Source organism: Zalophus californianus, chromosome 2, assembly GCF_009762305.2.
Source record: "Zalophus californianus isolate mZalCal1 chromosome 2, mZalCal1.pri.v2, whole genome shotgun sequence".
Lineage (NCBI taxonomy): Eukaryota > Metazoa > Chordata > Mammalia > Carnivora > Otariidae > Zalophus > Zalophus californianus.
In genome coordinates, this window is record NC_045596.1 from 5,489,397 (window position 1) to 5,509,931 (window position 20,535).

At 47.4% G+C, this 20,535-nt stretch overlaps 1 protein-coding gene across 4 annotated transcripts in view; it reads right to left on the reverse strand.

The window, feature by feature from the left end:
• STK32B (serine/threonine kinase 32B) overlaps positions 1-20,535 on the reverse strand; it is a 409,845-nt gene that overhangs the window by 66,061 nt on the left and 323,249 nt on the right. For 3 of the 4 annotated variants that reach the window (XM_027597375.2, XM_027597376.2, XM_027597378.2), the window contains exons 5-6: positions 14,969-15,006; positions 2,410-2,499 (exon numbers count right to left, since the gene is read on the reverse strand). In XM_027597375.2, coding sequence (XP_027453176.1) covers positions 2,410-2,499; positions 14,969-15,006 — 128 coding nt within the window. The remainder of the gene's footprint in view (positions 1-2,409; positions 2,500-14,968; positions 15,007-20,535) is intronic. The other variant, XM_027597377.2, reaches the window with a different exon arrangement.

The window sequence follows — 20,535 nt, forward strand, 5'->3', positions numbered from 1 at the left end:
GTCAGCACACAGCACTATTAGAGTACCACTGACTACATTCCCTGTGCGGTGCATTTATTCCCTAACTGGAAGTGTGTACCTCCCACTCCCCTTCACCCACTGTTCCCATCCCCCTGCCCCCTCTCCTCTGGTAGCCATCGGTTTGTTCTCTGTATTATGGGCCTGTTTTTGCCTTTTGTTTGTTCATTTGTTTTTTAGATTCCACATATGAGTGAATCATATGGTATCTGTCTCTTTCTGTATGACTTATTTCACTTAGCAGAATATCCTCTAGGTTCATCCACGTTGTCGCAAATGTTGAGATCTCATTCTTTTTTGTGACTGGTATTCCACTGTATATATACACACCACATCTTCTTTATCCATTCCTCTATCGATGAACACTTAGGTTGCTTCTGTATCTTGGCTATTGTAAATAATGTTGCAATACATGCAGGGATGCATACACAATGCACTTCAAATTACTGTTTTCGTTTTCTTTGAGTAAATACCCAGTAGTGGAATTACTAGGTCATAGGGTATTTCTATTTTCAATTTTTTGAGGAACCTCCATACTGTTCTCCACAGTGGCTGCACCAGGGTGCATTCCCACCAACAGTGCACGAGGGTTCCTTTTCCTTCCGCATCCTCACCAACACCTGTTGTTTCTTGTCTTTTTGATACTAGCCATTCTTCAGGTGTAAGGTAACATCTCACTGTGGTTTTGATTTGCATTTCCCCGATGATGAGTGATGTTGAGCACCTTCTCATGTGCCTGTTGGCCATCTGTATGTCTTTTTTTGTAAAAATATCTATTCAGATTCTCTGCCCATTTTTAAATTGTATTATTGTTATTAGTATTTTGGTGTTGAGTTGTATAAGTTCTTTATATATTTTGGATACTAACCCTTTAGCGGATATGTCACTTGCAAATGTCTTCTATTCAGTAAGTTGTCTTTTTGTTTTGTTCATTGTTTCCTTCACTGTGCAGAAGCTTTTTATTTTGATGTAGTTCCAGTAGTTTAATTTGGCCTTGTTTCCCTTGCCAAAAGAGACAAATCTAGAAAAACGTTGCTATAGCTAATGTCTCTCTGCCTGTGCTCTCTTTCAGGAGTTCTATGGTTTTAGGTCTCACATTTAGGGTCTTAATCCGTTTTGAGTTTATTTTTGTGTATGCTGTAAGAAAGTGGTCCTGTTTCATTCTTTTGCCTGTGGCTGTCCAGTTTTCCCAGCACCATTTGTTAACGAGACTGTCATTTTCTCATTGCATATTCTTGCCTCCTTTGTCATAGATGAATTGACCATATATGCGTGGGTTTATTTCTGGGCTCTCCATTCCGTCCCACTAACCTATGTGTCTATTTTTGTGCCGTCGCATATGGTTTTGATCACTACAGCTTTGCAGTAAATCTTGAAATCGGGAAATGTTGTATCTCCAGTTTCCTTCTTTTTCAAGATTGCTTTGGCTATTCAGGAGTCTTTTGTGATTCTATGCAAACTTTAGAATTATTTCTTTTCCTGTGAAAAATGCAGTTGGCACTTTGATAGGGATTACATTGAATCTGTGAATTGCTTTGGGTAGTATGGACATGTGAACAATGTCAATTCTTCCCATCTGTGAACATGGTGTAAGTCACTAAGTTTTGACTTGCTTTGTTATACAGTAATCAATGATTAATATAGACATTAAGAGTTAAGATTTAATATAGACATTCAGAAAATTATACAAGACATGAAAGAACAGCATAAAGTGGAATTAAAAAACTCATAAATCAGGCAAGAGAACTCAGGGTAAAAATTAGAAATAGAGGGGAAATTATTTTAGTCATAGATATTTCACTAGAAAGCATACAGAGCAAATAAACACAACAGGTAATCTTTAAAAGAAAAGGAGAAAAATGGGAAAGATTTTAAACAGATAAAGGAAGAGATACAAAAGATTTGAAAATAACAAATATTGAAAATTTGTAAAGATTCCACATTCAGATAATAGGTGTCCTTAGAGAAAACCAAAGTAAGGGAATGGAATGCTTCTAAAAATGATAACTTCCATCAGAGGTCCTTAAGAAAAATCAACTTGAAAATACACATTGGAAAAGCATTGTGTACTTAAGAATGTAGACCCCAAATGACCAAGACCAAAGTTACATTCTGGCCACACTGGACATTAATAAAAAAAGAAAATATGGTTATGTTTGTTTTTGTTTGTGTGTTTTCCCCCAAGCCTGAAGCAAGGCTTTCAAGCTGGGTAGAAGTTCTCCGGAAATCACAGAAGGAGGTCTTCCTGGCAGAGAGGACAGTAAGGATAAAGTGTGAGAGAGCCCAGAACATACTGGGAACGGCTGGGGCATGGTGTGAGGGGGAACGACTGGAACACTGACGCCTCAGGCACTGGGCCTATGGTGCCTCAAAGGGGCCTGGAACACTCACCCATGTAGGGCTTGGTCCCGGCCATGGAGGAAGCCTTTTCTGCTCCTTCCACGATCGTCGCTATGTTGAAATCTGTGATGTGAACATGTCCTGGAGATAGAGAAACAGAAACCCCAGTTAGCAAAAGCTACAGGCAGCGGGGCCAGCTCCTTGTCAGTTTAAAGCTGTGGGCTCTATGGTGGGTGCAAGAAGAACGTAGCAGAACTTCTACTTATAATAGTATTTTATCTAACACTTGGAAAATGTCCAGTTTTGCCGCATTATTCACAGTAGCCAAATTTAGGACAACCTAAGTGTCCATCAACGAACGAATGGATAAAGAAGATGTGGTCCATATATACAACGGAGTATTATTCAGCCACCAGAGAGAAGGACCTCCTGCCGTTTTTGACAACATGGATGGACCTTGAGAATATCATGGTACGTGAAATAAGCCAGATGGAGAAAGGCAGATACTGCATGTATCATTTATATATGGAATCTAAAAAAAGCTCATAGAAGCAGAGAGTAGAAAAGTGGTTACCACGGGCTAGGGGATGGGAGGAAGAAGGAGAGTTTAGTCAAAGGTACAAACTCTCAGCTCTAAGATGAATAAGGTTTGAGGATTTAATGTATAATGTGGAGACACAGTTGACAGCATTGTATTGTATAATTGCAATTTGCTAAGGGGGTAGAACTTGAATATATATATACACAAACACACCCACACTAAAAATGGCTATGTTATGTGCAAGTTCTATGATGTGAATTTTTTGGTGGCACATGCATATTACTTATAAGTAAATAAAAATATTGATAACTGATAAAAAATTTTGTGGATTAAATTTTGGAGGCACTGACTCAGGAGAGTAAAAGCTCATGGTAAAGAGAGGAGAGGGATGAGTCCAGATTGCCTTGCTCGGGAAGCAGAGTGGCCGTGGTGGGGGAAGAAGGGTGGAGAGAGGATTTTCATGCCCAGAGGACATTCTTGTTCCACTGTTTGTGTGCTTTGGTCAGTGGGGGCAGTACCCGAGGAATCCTGGGGGGAGAGGCCTGGGGATTGAGACCATCTTCCATCCAGCTTAAAGTAATGGTAGCAGATGGGACATGGATAGGCTGGTTGCTCCTGCACATAAGTGTTCAAGAAACCTGAGAAGGAAGTAGGAGGGACAGAGGAAGAAGGAGACAAGAGATAAAGGGAAGCAGGGAAGGAAGACGGGTGGGAGGGAGGGAGGGACATCCTGACAGTTGGTACTGGCCTTCTGGGGAACTTGGTACATAAAAGGAGCCAACCCTGAGACCCTTGAATACTAGCTATAAATGCAATCACTTTCTCTCTCTGTCCTCACATCATGGGAAAATGGTTGGATTTTCACATCTGAAAGCTGCATTTGAGAGGCTGGGACTTAAATACACAGGTGGCTTGCATACACAAAACTGACGTTGGGAGGGTCTGGAGGGCACCTCCATGAGATGGAGAGACACCTGCCAGAGCAGGCGCAGTGAGGCCCACGGGACAGGTGCACCAGATAGGATCAGCCACAGTGGACAGCAAAAGCACCAGCGGTTTCACGCAAATTCCAAATCTCAGGCTCAGCTGCCAGCACTGATGTGTGGGCAAGCTTCTGTCAGGCACTCTGTCCAGAGCCCCCGGGTGGGATGCAGCGGTGAGATACTCAGTGATGATCTGCAATACACTTCGGGTGCTTGTGGGTGAAGCCTAAGTCATCCAGCCAGAGCCTTGCTGGGAACCCTTTCTGGCCAGATGCCGAGTGTGTCCACCCAGGGAGCATCCCTAGAGCAGACGCACCTGCTGCAGCCTCTGGGGCCAGAACGAGCAGCCACACAGTCCTAACCCCCGAGAGGCTGTGCGGCGTAGCAGTTGGGTGCACAGACTCTGAGTCACACTGACTTGGTTTGGGTCTCAGCTTTGTTGTGATTAGCTGTCTGAGCTTGGGCAAATAACTTATTTTCCTCATCTGTAAAGTAGGGGTGATACTATCAAAGTACCCATCTGAGAGAGCGTTTGGGAGGAGCCAGGGATTAATATACATAAAATGGTTAGAGCGACTGGCACACAAGAAGTAGGGAAGCTTCTTGTTAAGTGTTTGCTCCTACCAGTGTTATCTTGCCCACATGTGGCTCAGATCCCATTGTCTCCAGCCAGCGCCAGTCTGCCCCTGGCACCCTCACAGTCCCCACTTCTAATACTAACTGTGAGGCATGGGAGGGTCTCAGTCACCTCTGCACCCACACCTGTATGCCAAGTGCAGCCACCACACTGAGAGGATCTGGAGACCCTCCAATATGGCTTTTATTTGGTTTTCCTTCATTTCTCCCTGTCTTTTAAAAATTAGTATTTGCATTATGAAAGTAATGCCAGCTGATTATAATAAGTCAAGGACTACAAACGTGTATTTGAGTCACTCCTTTCAACCCCCTGATGGCTCCCCGCACTCGCACTTGTAACCCTACTAAATGACTTGGCTCTCTGTTGTTTCTCCCTTTGCTTATGCATACACGTATCCACATATGTTGGGACGTGGTTTGTCCTTCCAATAATGAGATCGTACTCCATGGGTTGTTCCAGAAGTTACTTTTGCAGTTAGCCCTGTATCACGACATTTTCCCACGTCAGTATACATAGGTCTATCTACAAGCACCATAATCCCTTGTCCTCCATGTTAAAGAAATCCAATTATTTTGGTAATTTATTTGGTGATAAAACTTGACCTGGAACTTCTCTTCATTGTTCTATCTATTCCACTTAGGGGGAATATTCATGTTTTGATAGAAAAATATTAATATATTTGATTACACGGTGGTCCCCCTTGGTGATTCATTTAACCCCTATGAAGGTATTACATAATATTTAGTATATGTTGTTTTTAAATATCATTATTTATTAGAATACTATTTTCATATTACTAAGATATATATTATTTAATATTAAATCTGAGAAATTCGAGCTATGAAAACCTATCTGGCCCCAAGAGTTTCAAATAAGAAACTGTGGCCCCATAGCTGCAAAGTATTCCATAGTACTGTTATATCACATTTTATTCAACAATGATCCTATATGGCATTCAGGTTGTTTCCAGTTTTGGTTGCCTATGTGTTTGTCTTGTTATTGGATCAGCAATAGCATTCTTGAGCACACTGTTACATGTTGGTACTTCCATTTTAACTGAATAAATCCCCAGAGGTGGGATTGCAGAGTCAGAGGGTTTGCATACTATGTTCAAACAATTATAATTTATGGTACCTTATTATTATTTTTTAGTTTTTTAAAAGATTTTATTTATTTATTTGAGAGAGAAAGAGCGAGCACAAGCAGGGGGAGTGGCAGGCAGAGGGAGAGGGAGAGGCAGGCTTCCCGCTGAGCAAGGAGCCCCATGTGGGGCTTGATCCCAGGACCCCGGGATCATGACCGGAGCCAAAGGCAGACACTTAACGGACTGAGCCACCCAGGTGCCCAATTTATGGTACTTTAAACAGGACATGAGAGTGTGTGTTTCTCTGAATTGTGACTAGCACAGTAATCAATGATTTCACTTGTTGCAAATCACACGGTGAGGAATGATAACGCACTGCCGATAAGGCTGCACATTTTCCACATGATCAGTCCCCAACCCCCTGGGGAACCGTGTAGAATCTTGATCAATTTTCAATCAGAGCTTTGTCTATGAGATACATTTATACTTTGCTCTGTGTACAGCAAAGATCTCCTAGCCTATTGTCTTTGGACTCTGTTTACAGTATCCCTTGCCTTACAAAAGTCTTAAAAGCTTAAAGAATAATATGTTAATTTTATAGTTTGAGTATATTTTCCTTATAGTTTTCCAGAAGCCTATTCCACCCCTAAGATTTTATATATCTTTCTATATTTTCTTATAATACTTATATATCTTTTATTTAAATCTTCCAACCATAGATATATAAAAATAGAATATATTTTTGTTGTAATATAACAAATGTCTGGTTTTAGCCACTGTTAGGTAGGGTTGCATAACTGGTATAGAATTGGTGCCAAATCTCATGTTAATCCTTGCAGTACTCCTGTCAGGAGGGTAGGATCACCTGCTTTGTTACCTCAAGCTGCAGAGACCAGGGAGCTGTGCATGGTCACACAGCTGATCTGCGGGGAAGCTGCCGTGTGTCTCCAGCCTCTTCCTGGGGTGAGTGGCTCCCTCGGCCCCATGCTGCCCTCTGCAGAGCTGAGCCAGACAGCCCTGCCCTTGCTTCCTCCCGGCCCTCAGGGGAGTGAGGGCTCTGGCGGACAGCTCTGAAGCATACCTGCTGGGGCTCCCCCGGGAATTCACGCCCAGCAGGTGTGACAGACTGCAAGTTCCACTTCTGGTTTCCATGAACTGTGCTAATTGATGAGCTGTGAGCTTCCTTTAACAATTGAGTGAAGATGTGGAAAAGTGAAAATTAGTGCCACACAAGGCCTCCTACGGGTTCCTCTCAGGAGAATGGAAATTTACTACAAAATTTGCAAATATGAACTCAGTTTTATTAACTCAGGCTATTTGCTTTCCACAGGTTGAAAACATTCAAAACTCAGCAAGAGAAGGAGCTCAAGATGTTGTGTGAGACCCACTAGTACAAGTTTTAATTTGGTATCAATAATCAGGAATCATACTGCCAGCCCTGTTATGCATCCTGCACTCCAGCTATGCTTCTCTCCTCTCTCTGAATGCATGGAAATTCACCTCACCTCCAAGTCTTTGACAGTACTTGAAATGCCCATCCCTCTCCACTGCCTGGTAGACTTCCATTCATTCTTCAAAACCTGGCCCTAGAGTTATAGTACTGGTGGATGTGCATCTGCCCTTTGCTTGCATACTTCCATCAAAGGAAACAGAGGTGGGTATCTGACTGTGTCTTAGTCGGCTCAGGTTGCTATAATAGGATACCACAGACTAAGGGGCTTCAACATCAAACATTTACTTCCCACAGTCCTGGAGGCTGAAAATCTAAGGTCAGGGTGCCAGCATGGATGGATTCTTGGTGACAGCTCTCTTCCTTTGTATGGCAGGTTTCTTGCTGTATCCTCACATGGTGGAGAGAGCTCTGACCTCTTCTTCCCCTAATAAGGGCACCAGTCCCATCATGGAGGCTCCAACCCCATGACCTCATCCAAACCCAGTTACCTCCCAAAGGCCTCAGCTCCAAGTATCATCACGTTGGGGGTTAAGCCTTCAAAATGTGAATTCTAAGTGGGGGGCACAAGCATTCCATCCCTAGCACACTGATTTAGGCCTCTCCCCTGGGCCCTCCACTCCCCTCCAGTGTTACTCCAATCTTGGCATCCACCATATTGTATCTGTCACCTTGTCTGTCTCCTTGAGGCTAGGAATCTTGCCTTGCTCATTTCTGTCTCCAGGACCTTAGCAATGGCCTGGCCTGGGAAAGGTATTCTTCTGTTGACTGATTGACCAAATAAGAGACTGAATGAAAGAGATATGGTGAGCAAACCCTGTCACCTTTCTTCATTCCCTACTGCTTAGAGCCATCACAATATTCACAGGAGTCGATGACATTCCATGTCAACTTTTGACTGCGAAGACTGCAGCCATGTCGCTTTCTCAGTCTGACCTCAGAGGGTGGGCCAGCCACCCTCTCCATGAATTGTGTACTCATGGATGCTAGTGGCAGGGTTGGCGCTATGAGGAGTTGTAACCAGGGCTATTTTCGGAGTATAAAAATACTTGACAGCCATGTGACTTTCAAGGACTCTCGCCCATTTCTTCATGCAGGGACTATTTATGGAGCGTGGCCGGTCTGCGCGAATCTGGGGAGGGGCTTGAAACCGCAATGCCAGGATCTGTGTCATGGACTGAGGGGCTGGGGATGGTGGGGATTCCCTGGTGCTGAGGACCCATCCACAGTCGTTCCCTGGCGCCATAATTGCCTTGCCACCACCCCGAGTCACCTCGGTGCCACCAGTGCCATTGAGCCAGGCTGGCTCTGGCACCTCCCCGAAACGTTACTGGGGAAGGCACACAAAGCCTTCTTGGATTTCGCTGCATTTTCATTTCCTTCCTCTGCAGCTACATTGCACAAATATCAATTTCTGGTCCACCATGCCCCTTGCCTCCCCTTCTCCGCTCTCAGCCCCTGTAATGAAGTCCCCCCACAAGGGTATTGACCAGATGCATGAGGGCAGTGCGCTCATGTCACTGAGACCTACAAGCCCACACCTGGGAGAAGACGGGGTCTGCTCGGAGGGGCCAGTCAGCGCGGAATGACAGGCCGCATATTGGAGCAGAGTGAATTCTTTCTGGATCTGTCCTCTGGACGCCACACTTGGACACACTGTCATGCCTCCCTGTGAACTCCTGGGAGTGGGTGCTGGGGTAGTGCCACTAGGGGGTGGTAGACCGGGAATGCAAATGGAAGGCAGTCGGTCTACAAGAGAAGATCACCTCCCGCATTATTCCCTGCCCGTTTCCCTTTCATCAGACTTGAATTTGGAGTCAAGTCTCTCATGAACATCTGTCCCCACCTTCGCTGGTTTACAGGGACCACGTCATGCCTAAGTGGAGGCCAGAGTGGTGCTGCCCCAAAGAAGCAGCTGGAAGCCCCCTGGGGAAGAAACCAGGGTCGATGAGACCCATGGCAGGCTCCAGGCTCCCGCTGGTAATTACCCCACTTCTGAGATGTCAGTGTGATGTCACGCTGGCCCTGATCTTCCACTCGGGATCACACACCCCAGGCACTCTCCCCTCCCACTAATCTTCATGGACGTCAGAGTGAACTTATTGCAGGACAACAGAAAAAAGAAAGAAAGAAAAAGAAAAAGAAACCAAATCAAATCCCAGAGCACAAGCTTATCCAGGCTTCATCGGGTGACAGCAGCAGGAAGACTGAACTGTTTCGGAGCATGTCTGCCTGATAAGAAGAAATGGCCCCTTGGCTTTCTTCTGTTCCATTTGGATTGGCCTCCTCCCGTGTCTTGGTCATGCGGTGGGTATCCAGGGCCATGAAACCATCTGATTGTGACTTCATAAAGCACTCTGCAGGATTTGCGGCTGGCTCATCTGCTGCCTCGGGGAATCCACCTCATCCAAGTCTTCTGTGGGAACAGTTCTCAACAGTTCTGTTTCCCTGTTTTCTCTCCAGCCACTAGGTTCCTGGGTTAGTCCCTGCCTTATGGCCAAGGCCACATGACCAATCCACTCTCCTTCCACGCTGTGTTGGGCATATGATTTTATGCAATTACATGAGTGAATCACAGTGAATACCATTTGTAGAGAGGTTTTCAAAGCGCTTTCCCAGCTGTGATCTGCTCTGTACAACTCAGTAGGACCAGGCTGGAGACGATCTCCTGACACTTAGCATCCTGACTCTCTTTCTCTCTCTTTCTTCCGTCTTCTTTCCCTCCCTCCCTCCTTCCTTCTTTCCTCTCTGTTTTTCCTTCCTCTCTTTCTTCTCTTTCCCTCTCTTTCTCTTTCTCCCTCCCTCCCTTCCTTCCTATCGTTAACACACAATGTTACATTAGTTTCAGTTATACAACATAGTGGTTCAACAAGCTTATACACTGTGCTATGTTCACCACATTCCACTCCTTTCTTTGCTACTCCCTGTATCACAAGGGCCGGGGGTGGGGGCGGGGTGGGGTGGGGAACACATTTCCTGACTCTCTTGCAGCTAGGGTTCTCGATGAGATTTATGGTCTGCCAACAAGAGACACTCAGGAGAGGTTTGCAAGGTGGAAGTAAAGCAGAGTCTGTCTGTTTGGGACGGAGCCAAAGGATGGACAAGCTGGGTAGAGAGGGGTCTTTGCCGAGGCTGGACATTTGTTAAGGTGGCCTCGTCACTGGTGTGAGCAGCTAGGAAGTGACTGTCCAGCCCAAGGTCCTTGAGCCAGAATCCAAGCCCCAGGCAGGTTTGACCACAAGGCCTACCACCTCCCTTCTTCATCAAGCTGCTTTCTCTTGGGTGCCCTGCCGCCCACACTGGCACATGCACAAGGGATGTGGAACTGCCTCCACTCCAGCCCAGGGGATGGCCAGGTCACTGCTTTCCCTAGAGCTCACCCTCCCAGTCAGTCCAGGATGTGAGCCTCCCCTCCAGAGAGATGTGCACCCTGAAGCCTGGGGCCAGGACCCTTGTGCCTCCAGCCTGGTTATCGAACACTGTTCAGGAAACGGAGTGATTAAGATGATCATTTTCAGGCAGAGCAGGAATTTGGACCCAGTGTCAGTGGAGACAATAGAAACTCACAATTTCACAAAGAAGGATTCACATCAGTAGATTCTTGGCCCTTCTCCACCCCTTCCTCACTGCCCAGAGATTATGTGAAGGGTCATTTTGGGATGGACAAACTAGCCTTACATAGTTTAGCTCTGCCTGGGTAGCTGAGGGACCCCTGACCTTCCGAGTTCTTGGTCGCATTCGAGCGATCACTTACCCAGCTGGGGTTGGACGTGGGAGGTGAGTCTTCCTCTCTCTGGGGTTATGGAGTAGGAAGAGCCTTTTGACTCACACAAATGCCAGCTTTGAGCAGCAATGAAGGTGATATGTTGTCCCCTGTCTGCCACCTCCTTGTTTTATTTTTTATTTGTTCAAATCCCATATGGGGAAGATGGGGCTGTGATAGGTCGAACTGTGTTCCCCGCCTCCCTGCCCCATTCATATGTTGATTACTAACTCCCATGATCTCAGAATGTGACTTCATACAGGTAGGGTCACTGCAGATGTAATTGGTTAAGATGATTTCATACTGGGGGGGGGGGCCCTAATCCAGTAAGACTGGTGTTCTTATGTAAAGGAGACATTTAGACACAGACATGCACCTGGGGAAACACCATGTGAAGTCTGGAATTATCCTGCTCCAGCCGAGCGACTGCCCCAAGCTAGCAGAGAGAACTGGAACAGACCTGTCCCTGGCTCCTCCTAGGGGGCGTGGGTCTGCACCATGAGACAATACATTTCTGTTGTTTGAGCCTCTCAACCTGTGGGACTTTGTTACAGCAGCCCTAGGAAACTGAGATGGGGACGCTATTTCTGGGAGTCAGGGACTCCCAGAGCCGGGTCATTAGGGCTTTAAGACTCCCTTCTGGCATTGTGTTGCAGCAGAAACTTCTCCTCTTGCAGCCTTCTGAAAAGAACCACATTACAATCCTTCCAAGGACACCCAGAATTTAAACCCCACTCCTGCACTCTGTCCTTAAACTCTTGGGACCCCCTCTAAATAATGACACTGCTGTTGGTCCCTCAGACTCAGAAACAGCCCTGCCCACTGAGGTGCCTGGGTGGCTGCCCCCCACTTCCTTCTCAGCTGCTCCAAACCCTGCATCTTCTTCCCTTTGCAGCTTTAAATCCCCATCTCCTTGAGCTGTGTGCCCTCAGCCCTAACCTATACTCAACCCTCTCCCCACGCTTCCCTAAGATGCTCTTTCTTCCTTCAACTTCATTTTACTCCAGGGATGGTCTTTCTCTGCTTTAGCTGCTGGTCAAGAATACCCCACATCTCAGAAGAGAATTACAGTGCTTGTTCGAGAAGACAAAACCCAGACTGAAGGAACAGAAAGCACAGCAGACACGGAGGGAGGGGGAGCAGAAAAGCTTGTAGGAAAGCCTTGGATTTTGTGTAACCAGCAGAACTTGAACGTTATTACTAAAATATTAATGCATTTATTTAATTATGTTTATTATAAACAGCCAACCAACTTGTTCTCAGGGAAAACAGTCAATGAGATCCATGATTAAACTCTTTAAGTAGCAGCATGCCTGGGTGGCTCCGTGGGTTAAGCATCTGCCTTTTCAGCTCAGGTCATGATCTCAGGGTCCTGGGATGGAGTCCCGCATTGGGCTCCCTGCTCAGTGGGGAGTCTGTGTCTCCCTCTCCCCTACCCGCCCCCCCCCCCGCTAGTGGTCTCTCTCTCTCACTCTCTGTCTCTCAAATAAATACATAAAATCTTAAAAAAAAACCTCTTTAAATAGCAACACATAGCATCTGTTTTGTACTTTTTGTAACGCAATTAACAAAAGGTTAAGGGGATCTAATGTTTGTCACGGAGACTATAGTTAGTAATACTGTATTATATTTTTGAAATTTGCTAAGAAGGTAAATCTTAAGTGTTCCCACCATACACAAAATGAAAAGGTAACTATGTGAGGTGATGGATTGCTAATTAATGTGATTGAGGTAATAATTTCAAAATGTACACATACATACATTAAATCATGTTCACCTTTAAAATATCACATTGTACAACCTAGTATATACAATTTTTATTTGCCAATCACACCTCAATATAGCCCAAGGTAAAAAAGGCAAAAATGACTAAGAAAGAAAAAAGCTGACGAGTGGCTCATGATATAAATCAGGAAGAGGACCATGGTCAAAGCCTCTTGGGGAGAAGACTTGTGTGTTCTATGGAGAATTCCCTGCTCCTAAATTTCCCTTCTGCACTGCCTGAAAAGGTACTCATGGAATGTTAAAGTTGGGGATGGTGAATGAGTCATTCACTCTTTAGTATGAAATAGAGTTTCAGTGCCGTGTCGCAACACTAGAAGAGACAGCCCGATGAAATAGGAGCTTAGAGAAGAGTGAGGAGGGCGGGTCCACAGGCCCTTGGGGAAGTGTGTGGATGCTGCAAAGCCAGAGGCAGGGTCGGGACACTGTGAGAGTCATGTGGGAGGGGCGGAGGATAGGGCTCTCAGAGAGTTGGGGGGAGGTCTGGAAGGAAAGTGGAAAGGGGCTGAGAGGTGAGACTGAGTGTGGAAGGGGAGGGATGGATGGAGATCCAGAGCTCAGGAATGAGGAAACACAGGGAAGCCTGCCTGCCAGTGCCCTTGCGTGCGGCGGCCTCAGGAGCCCTGTGGCCAGGGGCTGGGACGACCAGCCGTGAACTAGGGAGTCACATGGGCCCGGGGCTCATTTCCTCATAGATGAAATGGCTGAATTATTCCTACTGAGTTGTGTTCCCACCTTAATTTTACTTCTGAAAGATACTCAGGGCCCTAGAAGGTCTTTACCCAAAGGTCTCTGTCAGTTGTTGGGACAGGACCCGTAGTCCAGACCCCTGATTTCCAGGACAGCCCTGCTATCTGTCCTGCGTAACCCAGCCTGGGCCCCTTCTCACTGCTTCTGAGCACTTTTTATGCCCTGATGTTGTGCTGGGTTGTCTTTCTTATACCTTCACTGTCTTGTCTTATACCTGCACCACACCTGCAAGGCCCCATGGCTTCTCTTTTACTGCTTCGAAGGCCCAAACTCAGAGGGGTGACGTGACTTGCCCAAAGACACACAGACGGTTGGGGGGTCAGCTGAGCACCACATCTGGGGATCCTGACTTATACATGCTAACGGGGGCCTTGATTTGCATCCCCAGCTATACCCAGTTCTCCTGGCATCTTGAGGTCACCGTTGACCTTCCATTCTGGAGGAATTTCAATCTGCTGCCCCAAAGCACCCAGGCTGGTTTCAGCTTCTGGCAGGACATTCGAGCCCAGGTTCCACCACTCCCACCCCACCTCCCAATACTGAGGAGCTTACACAATGAGGTAGGATTCCCCGAGACACACCGGGGACACATACGGGGTCCTAGAGGGGCTTCTAGAAGGAGCCACAGCCTGCAGCTGCTGGGGTCGGGGAGGGAGGCTCAGAGGAGGCATATAGAAGAGGCTGCAGACTCATCCCTGCACGATGCAGCAGCTCCCCCAGGAAACTCCTCAGCTGCTCACTCCATCCCATCCTCCTGAAAGCCCTTGGGGATGAGGCCCCCAAAGCAACGTCACTGAATTTAGTGTTCAAGGCTGTTGTGATGGTTAAACTGCAAACTTGCCCTAGGCTGTCCGATCAGCTGGGCTGTGCACTGTTGGGCCGTGCCCTAGACCTATGGTGATGGGCATCACATCCCTGGGAGTGAGCCAAAACACAGAGGCCCAGTCTTGCTAAAGCAAGACAGGGAACGGCCTTGGATTCTTACCAAGTCCCCCAGGAGATTCTAATGAGACCAAAGTTGGGCATGGAGCCTTGCTTCTCAAAGTGTGGTCCATTGACCAGAAGCGTTGGCTTCACCTGGGAGCTGTTAGAGATGCAGAATCTAGGCCCCACCTCAGACCTACTGAATCAGGGTGTGTATGCACATGAAGGCTTGAGAAGCTGGGGGACGGAAGGCTTCGTGGATTATTGATTACTGATTCCTGGCTTGCCAGGCATACACGATGCCATTTGATCCCCATGATAATCGGGAAGGTGGACACCAGTTTATGTTTCACAGAAGATGACACTGAGGCTCAGAGAGGTAAGTGACTTTTCTGAAGCCATGGGTCCACAGGTAGAGGAACTCCACAGCCCTACCTCACATTCCCACCTCTGCCCCGTCATCCCCACACCGGGACATGAGCAGCTCTGCCTTTAGCCACAAAACCTTCCAATACATTGGGCATGACTCACTGTGCTGGACACAGACCAGAAATTACACAGATGTGCGTCCACCAGAATTAAACAAAAAAAGGCTTTCTAATCAACCCTCAAATCCAACTCCCCAGGACCCCAGTCTCCCAGAGCCTCAAACTGCCTGCTGAAAGAGTCTCTGTAAAGCATGCATAACAGGCTTACCATGTTCATCCAGCAAGATGTTGTCTGGCTTGATGTCTCTGTAAGAGAAAACAAATAGGCTGACAACGTGATTCCTATTGAAGAGCACACGACAAACATGAAGCTTGGGGACAAATGCCTGACAACATCCAGAGTGCCTGTCTCTCCCTCAGCATGAGGCTCAGATAGGGAGCAGGGAAGTAATTAGGATAACAGAGAGCCTGTGTTCTTGCTTCCTTGTTTTGCAGAACCGCAAGTCGATTGTGAATACTTTCTTCCCGAATATTCTTAACAATTTCTGGTTTTGAGACTTCCACGAGTCTGCTCATTGAGCACCTGGTCTCTGCCAGCAGATAGAGATTCTTCCCCCCTCCCCCTGATATAACGGAGCCCCCCCACCTTGCTAAGGAAACCTCCCCAGGATTAAGCTCTCTGCTCTACAGATACAGGGAGGAGGTTCCGGGAAGGCTTGGCAATTTGTCCGGGTCCGAGATCAGCCTCACCCAGCCCTCAGCCAGTTTTTTTCAGTGTCTGTGAGCTAGGAAGGGCTTGTATAACTTTAAGGAGTTGTGGAAACAAAATAAGACACACACAAAAAGCAAAAACAAAAGGATGTACAACAGAGACTCATGGGGCCCTCAGAGCCTGAAGTATTTATTATCTGGTTCTTCTGGGAGAAAGGTTGCTGATCCTTTTTCTTAGGGCAGGGGCTGGGGAGTTTCTGGAAAGTTCCACTCTACATCGCCATTAGAGCAAAGGGCTTCCGGCTCCAAGTTGTGCTTATTCAACACAGGGCTTGCTTTCTTCACCTCTGCTCCACGTGCCTAGCACGATGCCTGTCACTTTTAGACACTGTCAGAAAACAATCAGAGGGGGACAGCAGTCCAAGTGTAAGAAGACATTGTACTCCGGACAATTTCAGTAGGGGGAAAATGGCCTCAATTCTAAACACAATTTGGACGAGTGGGAATTTACAGCCCAGGGCAGGTGGGGGTCGTGGATGCAAAGTTACTAACTGGAAACATCTGGAGAGGGGGGTTCTGGCGAAAGTCACCCCATAGGATTCTTGCTGAAGGCAGGCTGGGGCACTGGACATCACCTGGGGGATGAGGACCTGACCAGATACGGAGGGGGGCGGTTCTCACTAAACCGAAGTCACAGGTCCTCGCTAAGACTGGACAACGCAGGCATGAACAGCAAAGCCCAAAAGTTGAGGCCTAGTTGCAAAAGAACCCACAAGAGCCTGGATAGAATTTGGTTGAGGATGTAGAGCTTTTGTCAACACACAGGAAACATGAATGAGGGAGGATGGAAGAATGAATGTAAAAAAAAAAAAAACCCCAAAACACAAAAACAGCATTCGAGAAACTCAATTGACATCTTCAGCCCTGATTTACTATCATCAACATGCACTCACTTTCCAAAGCTCTTTATTAAAACCATAGACTTGAGAAAGGCAAACCCCACTCATTCATTTATAATAAATGTCAAATCTTCTGAGACTAATGACACCTTGCTTCGAACTAAAAAGCGTTTGCTCCTGAGTTTATCAAATAGTAATTCTACCTGAAAACGCACCATGGTTGTTTGTAATGATGCGATACAATGTCTATGGCTTTGGGGATGAAAGAAACACTCAAACTATATATTTAAACTTTTATTTTCATGGGGACTTTTTGAGCCATGATTCGTGACGAGCATTAAGCAAATGGGCCCCTGCAGCTGTTGAATTCACAAAACATCCACAGTGAACAGAGATGATTCGCGGAGTTCCCATGGGGAGGATGGGCTTGAGAACTCAACAAAATTAAAACAAAGGGCAGAAGACCCCAGAGTTAAAGGTTTGTGTATCAAACCAGCAACCACTTGGTCCCTGTGCAGAGTGCCTCCCAGGAGGGGTCTAAAGAAAAGGGGAAATAAGTACTTGTCAAGAATGCAAACACAGCAGCAAAAAATTTTTTTAATTAAATTAAATTTAATTAATTCAATTAATTAACATATAGAGTGTTATTGGTTTCAGAGGTAGAGGTCAGTGACTCATCAGTTGCACGTAACACCCAGCGCTCATCCCCTCACGTGCCCTCCTTCATGCCCATCCCCCAGTCACCCCCTCCCCCCCACCCCCTCCCCTCCTGCCACCCTCAGTTTGCTCCCTAGAGTTAAGAGGCTCTTAAGCTTTGTCTCCCTCTCTGATTTTTTATTTTATTCGAAAGCAATCCCGTAAGGCCTGGCAGGACCTTGTTTGGGGTGTGGGGAGCAGGGAGGAGGTGGCTGTGGCCTAGGAAGCATGAACCCCAAAACGCTTGCAAGGACTACGGCTGGATGCTAAAGGTGCCCCTTGGGGCTTTGCTCTTGCCCCCTTCCCTCCCCCTCCCTCTCTTCGTTCTCACTCCCCTCTCCCTGTCTCCCTTCTTCCCTTTCATAGGAGACTCACCAGGCAGACTCCAGCAAAGCAGCACAGAGGAGTCAGAGAGCCTGAGTCACTTGGGATTTAATAAGAATAGCATTTTATGGGCAGAGCATCTTATCAGGGCCGCGGGGTCGCGGGTTTCAGGGCCGTTCCCTCCAGCTCTATTTTTCTCCTCGATGGTATCTCAGTGCTAGCGCGTCATCCTGTTCCAAATGGGCTCATGCGTTTGGAAGGCACATTAAGAGCTCTGCGTGGATGGAAGGCTGTGACGGTGTTTTCTGAGGACAGGCCCATAATTTCAGAGCTGCGCAGACTGGTACTTTGATGGAAAATATGCAGGCGAGGCTATAAAACCCGGTTCTTGCTCTTGAATTATTTTCCAGCCCCCAAATAAAACAAAACATAAAATGTCAGCTGGGCTATTTTAAAAAACAGCACAGACGTGGCTCTGATCCCCGCTGCAAGGGAGGGCGGTGAGGACACCTCTGTGTGCGTCCTTTGGTAGGCATCCTCCATCGGCAGCTGTGCGCAGCAATAAAGACAAAAACTGGAGAAGAGCCACTTTTGTGGAATGAAAGCTGTGGGTATTTTACCATCGGAGGGAGAAACACGCGGTTGGCATGCACAGAGGCAGCAGGCGGAGGTGGGAAAAGCCGCATCCTGAGCCCGTCTCTTGCTGGCCCCAGGGCCCTGGCTCGCCACCCAGCGGGGTTCTGGTTCCTCACTCCTCATTGGAGGATGTGCACTGCACAAAGTTAGAGCGAGGATTGGTTGGCATCAGTCATGTTTATTCTGCACGTTGTTAAAGCACCTCGTGTACATCCTGTTTCAGGAACTCACCTTTATTGTGTTTTTATTGTATTTTGTTTAGAGCAAGAAAGAGAGCAAGAGAGAGAGAACATGAGTGGGGGGAGGGGCAGAGGGAGAGGGAGAAGCAGGCTCCCTGCTCAGCTTGGAGCCGGACGCAGGACTCGATCCCAGGAGCCAGACGCAGGACTCGATCCCAGGACCCTGAGATCATGACCCGAGTGGAAGGCAGATGCTTAACTGACTGAGTCACCCAGGCACTCTAGTGTGTTTTAATACACAAATTCAATGAGCCAGTCGTCTGATCCAGAAACTTCGGTGGCTCCCCACTGTTCACCAAGGAACGGCCCGGAGAGCATCAGCGCAGCTCTGGGCAGAGGGAAAACAGGCTTGCCGGGGTGGTCGGCAGAGGCTGTGGTCAGAGATGTGTTTGTGGAGGTGGGTTGAGGCCACTTGTGAAGGGCATTATTTGATGGAAAAGCCAACTTGAGGTGGTTAGACCTCGGGGAATTCTTGGGTTTCCTTCGGTCTGGCTGAACACCAGTGACCCCGCTTGATTTCGGTGAGGATTTAGGGGAGCAACCAGCACAGGGCCAGGTGCATGGGAGCCGTGCTCATTGCTAACAGAGGGAGATGCAGACACATCAGTGTGAGGCTGGGCTAACGCGACGGTCCCTGAGGGAGGGTGTAGAGGCATTTGTGGGGCTCTGCGGGGATTGGTAGGAAGTCACCTAGGCTGCTGACCTCCGTCTTAGCCAGCTTGAGCGGGGCCTTGCACCCATCTACCAGCAAGCTGACGTGGGACAGGAAGCTATTGGCCATGGTTCTCCTATTTTGGATTTCACCATACCGGCATGGACTGTTCTAGAAACTGGGAAACAACGTTGAAAGTGTACATCGTTGCTACTCAAATCTTACTTCTTTCTCTCCCCTCTCTCCTGCTTCCTGCTGAAGGTGGGGACCATGGACAAACCCCAGCCCCCAACACGACTCACTAATGTTAACAGCAGTACCGGTCATATTAACAGATAACCTGTACTGAGCGCTCATCGTGAGCCAGGGGCAACTTCTCGCACACTACATGGATTTAACACGGACGGTGGCTGCCATCAGGTACAAACACAGCGCTTCCTACGTCACTTCACTTAGTTCTGACACTGCTCCCATCCTACCGATGAACAAAGAACAATTACAGGGGGTCAGAGCTCACGTCTTGGCAGACAAGACCCAATTCTCGTGGGGCCCTGTCTCTAGATCAATGTTCTCTGCCTGGGAGAAAAAAAAAAAAATCTCAAGGGAAAAATGCGTGAGTTCCCGGAATCTAAAGTAGGCAGTCATAGCTGGAGGAGCATGCGCCTAATAAGTATCCGATTTGATAAATACGATTACATTATCCGTATTTCAGGATATGTTTCTTTATTACAACACCCACACACAAGGTCGTATTTCTTTTTTAATATGACCCAAATGGCTTTGCAAAGCATGAATCTGACTGTCCCTTCTCACATAAATCCCCTTAATGGCCCTCTGCTACCCACAGTGCCTCTGGCCGGCTCTACCACAATCTCAAAAATAAAAAGTGAACACTGAGATGTGGTTGTCAACTTGTAAACCCATCAGCTGGGGGCATTAAACAGCCAAGGACCCCCTGGTACTCAGCACGGGAAGAGGAGACATTCTCCCCCTAGAAAAGTCCTAAGGACGCAATGCAGAGCGGGGCACGGCGCTCACAGGCCCATGACCATTTGTGGATGTGTGTTTAGAAAGCCCAGCAGAGCAGGCCGCCCCGGGGCCTTCCCCCCACCTCGGCTCTCAGTGGCGTGCCCTCCCCACTACCACCTGCCCCCGAAGCTGCAGGTTTTAGGACAGGTTCAACTGTAACCTCCTCCTGGAGTAGTAGCGGCTCAAATAGTGTCCCCCAAATTCGTGTCTACCCAGCACCCGTGAACGGATGTCATTTGGAAATAGTGTCTCTGCAAAGGTAATTAAGATGAAGTTGTACTGGTTTACCAGGTGAGCCCTAAACCCAACAACTGGTGCTCTTATAAGGAGAGGAAAAGACACAGAGGCAAACAGAGAAGGCCATGTGAAGACAGAGGTGAAGCCCGGGGTGGGGCTGCCACAAGCCAAGGTCACCCGGGAGCCAGGTGCATGGGAGCTTCATTTATCCTCATAAACCTGCGTTCGCTTCCTGGGGCTGCTCTAACAAGTTACCGCAAACCTAGTGACCTAAAACAAAATAGATTTTTTTCTCGTACAGTTCTGGAGGTCAGAAGTCCAAAATGAGTCTTCGGAGGCTAAAATCAGGTGTCAATAAGGTGTGTTCCTTCTGGAAGCTCCAGGGGGGAATCTGTTTCTCTGCCTTTCGGCT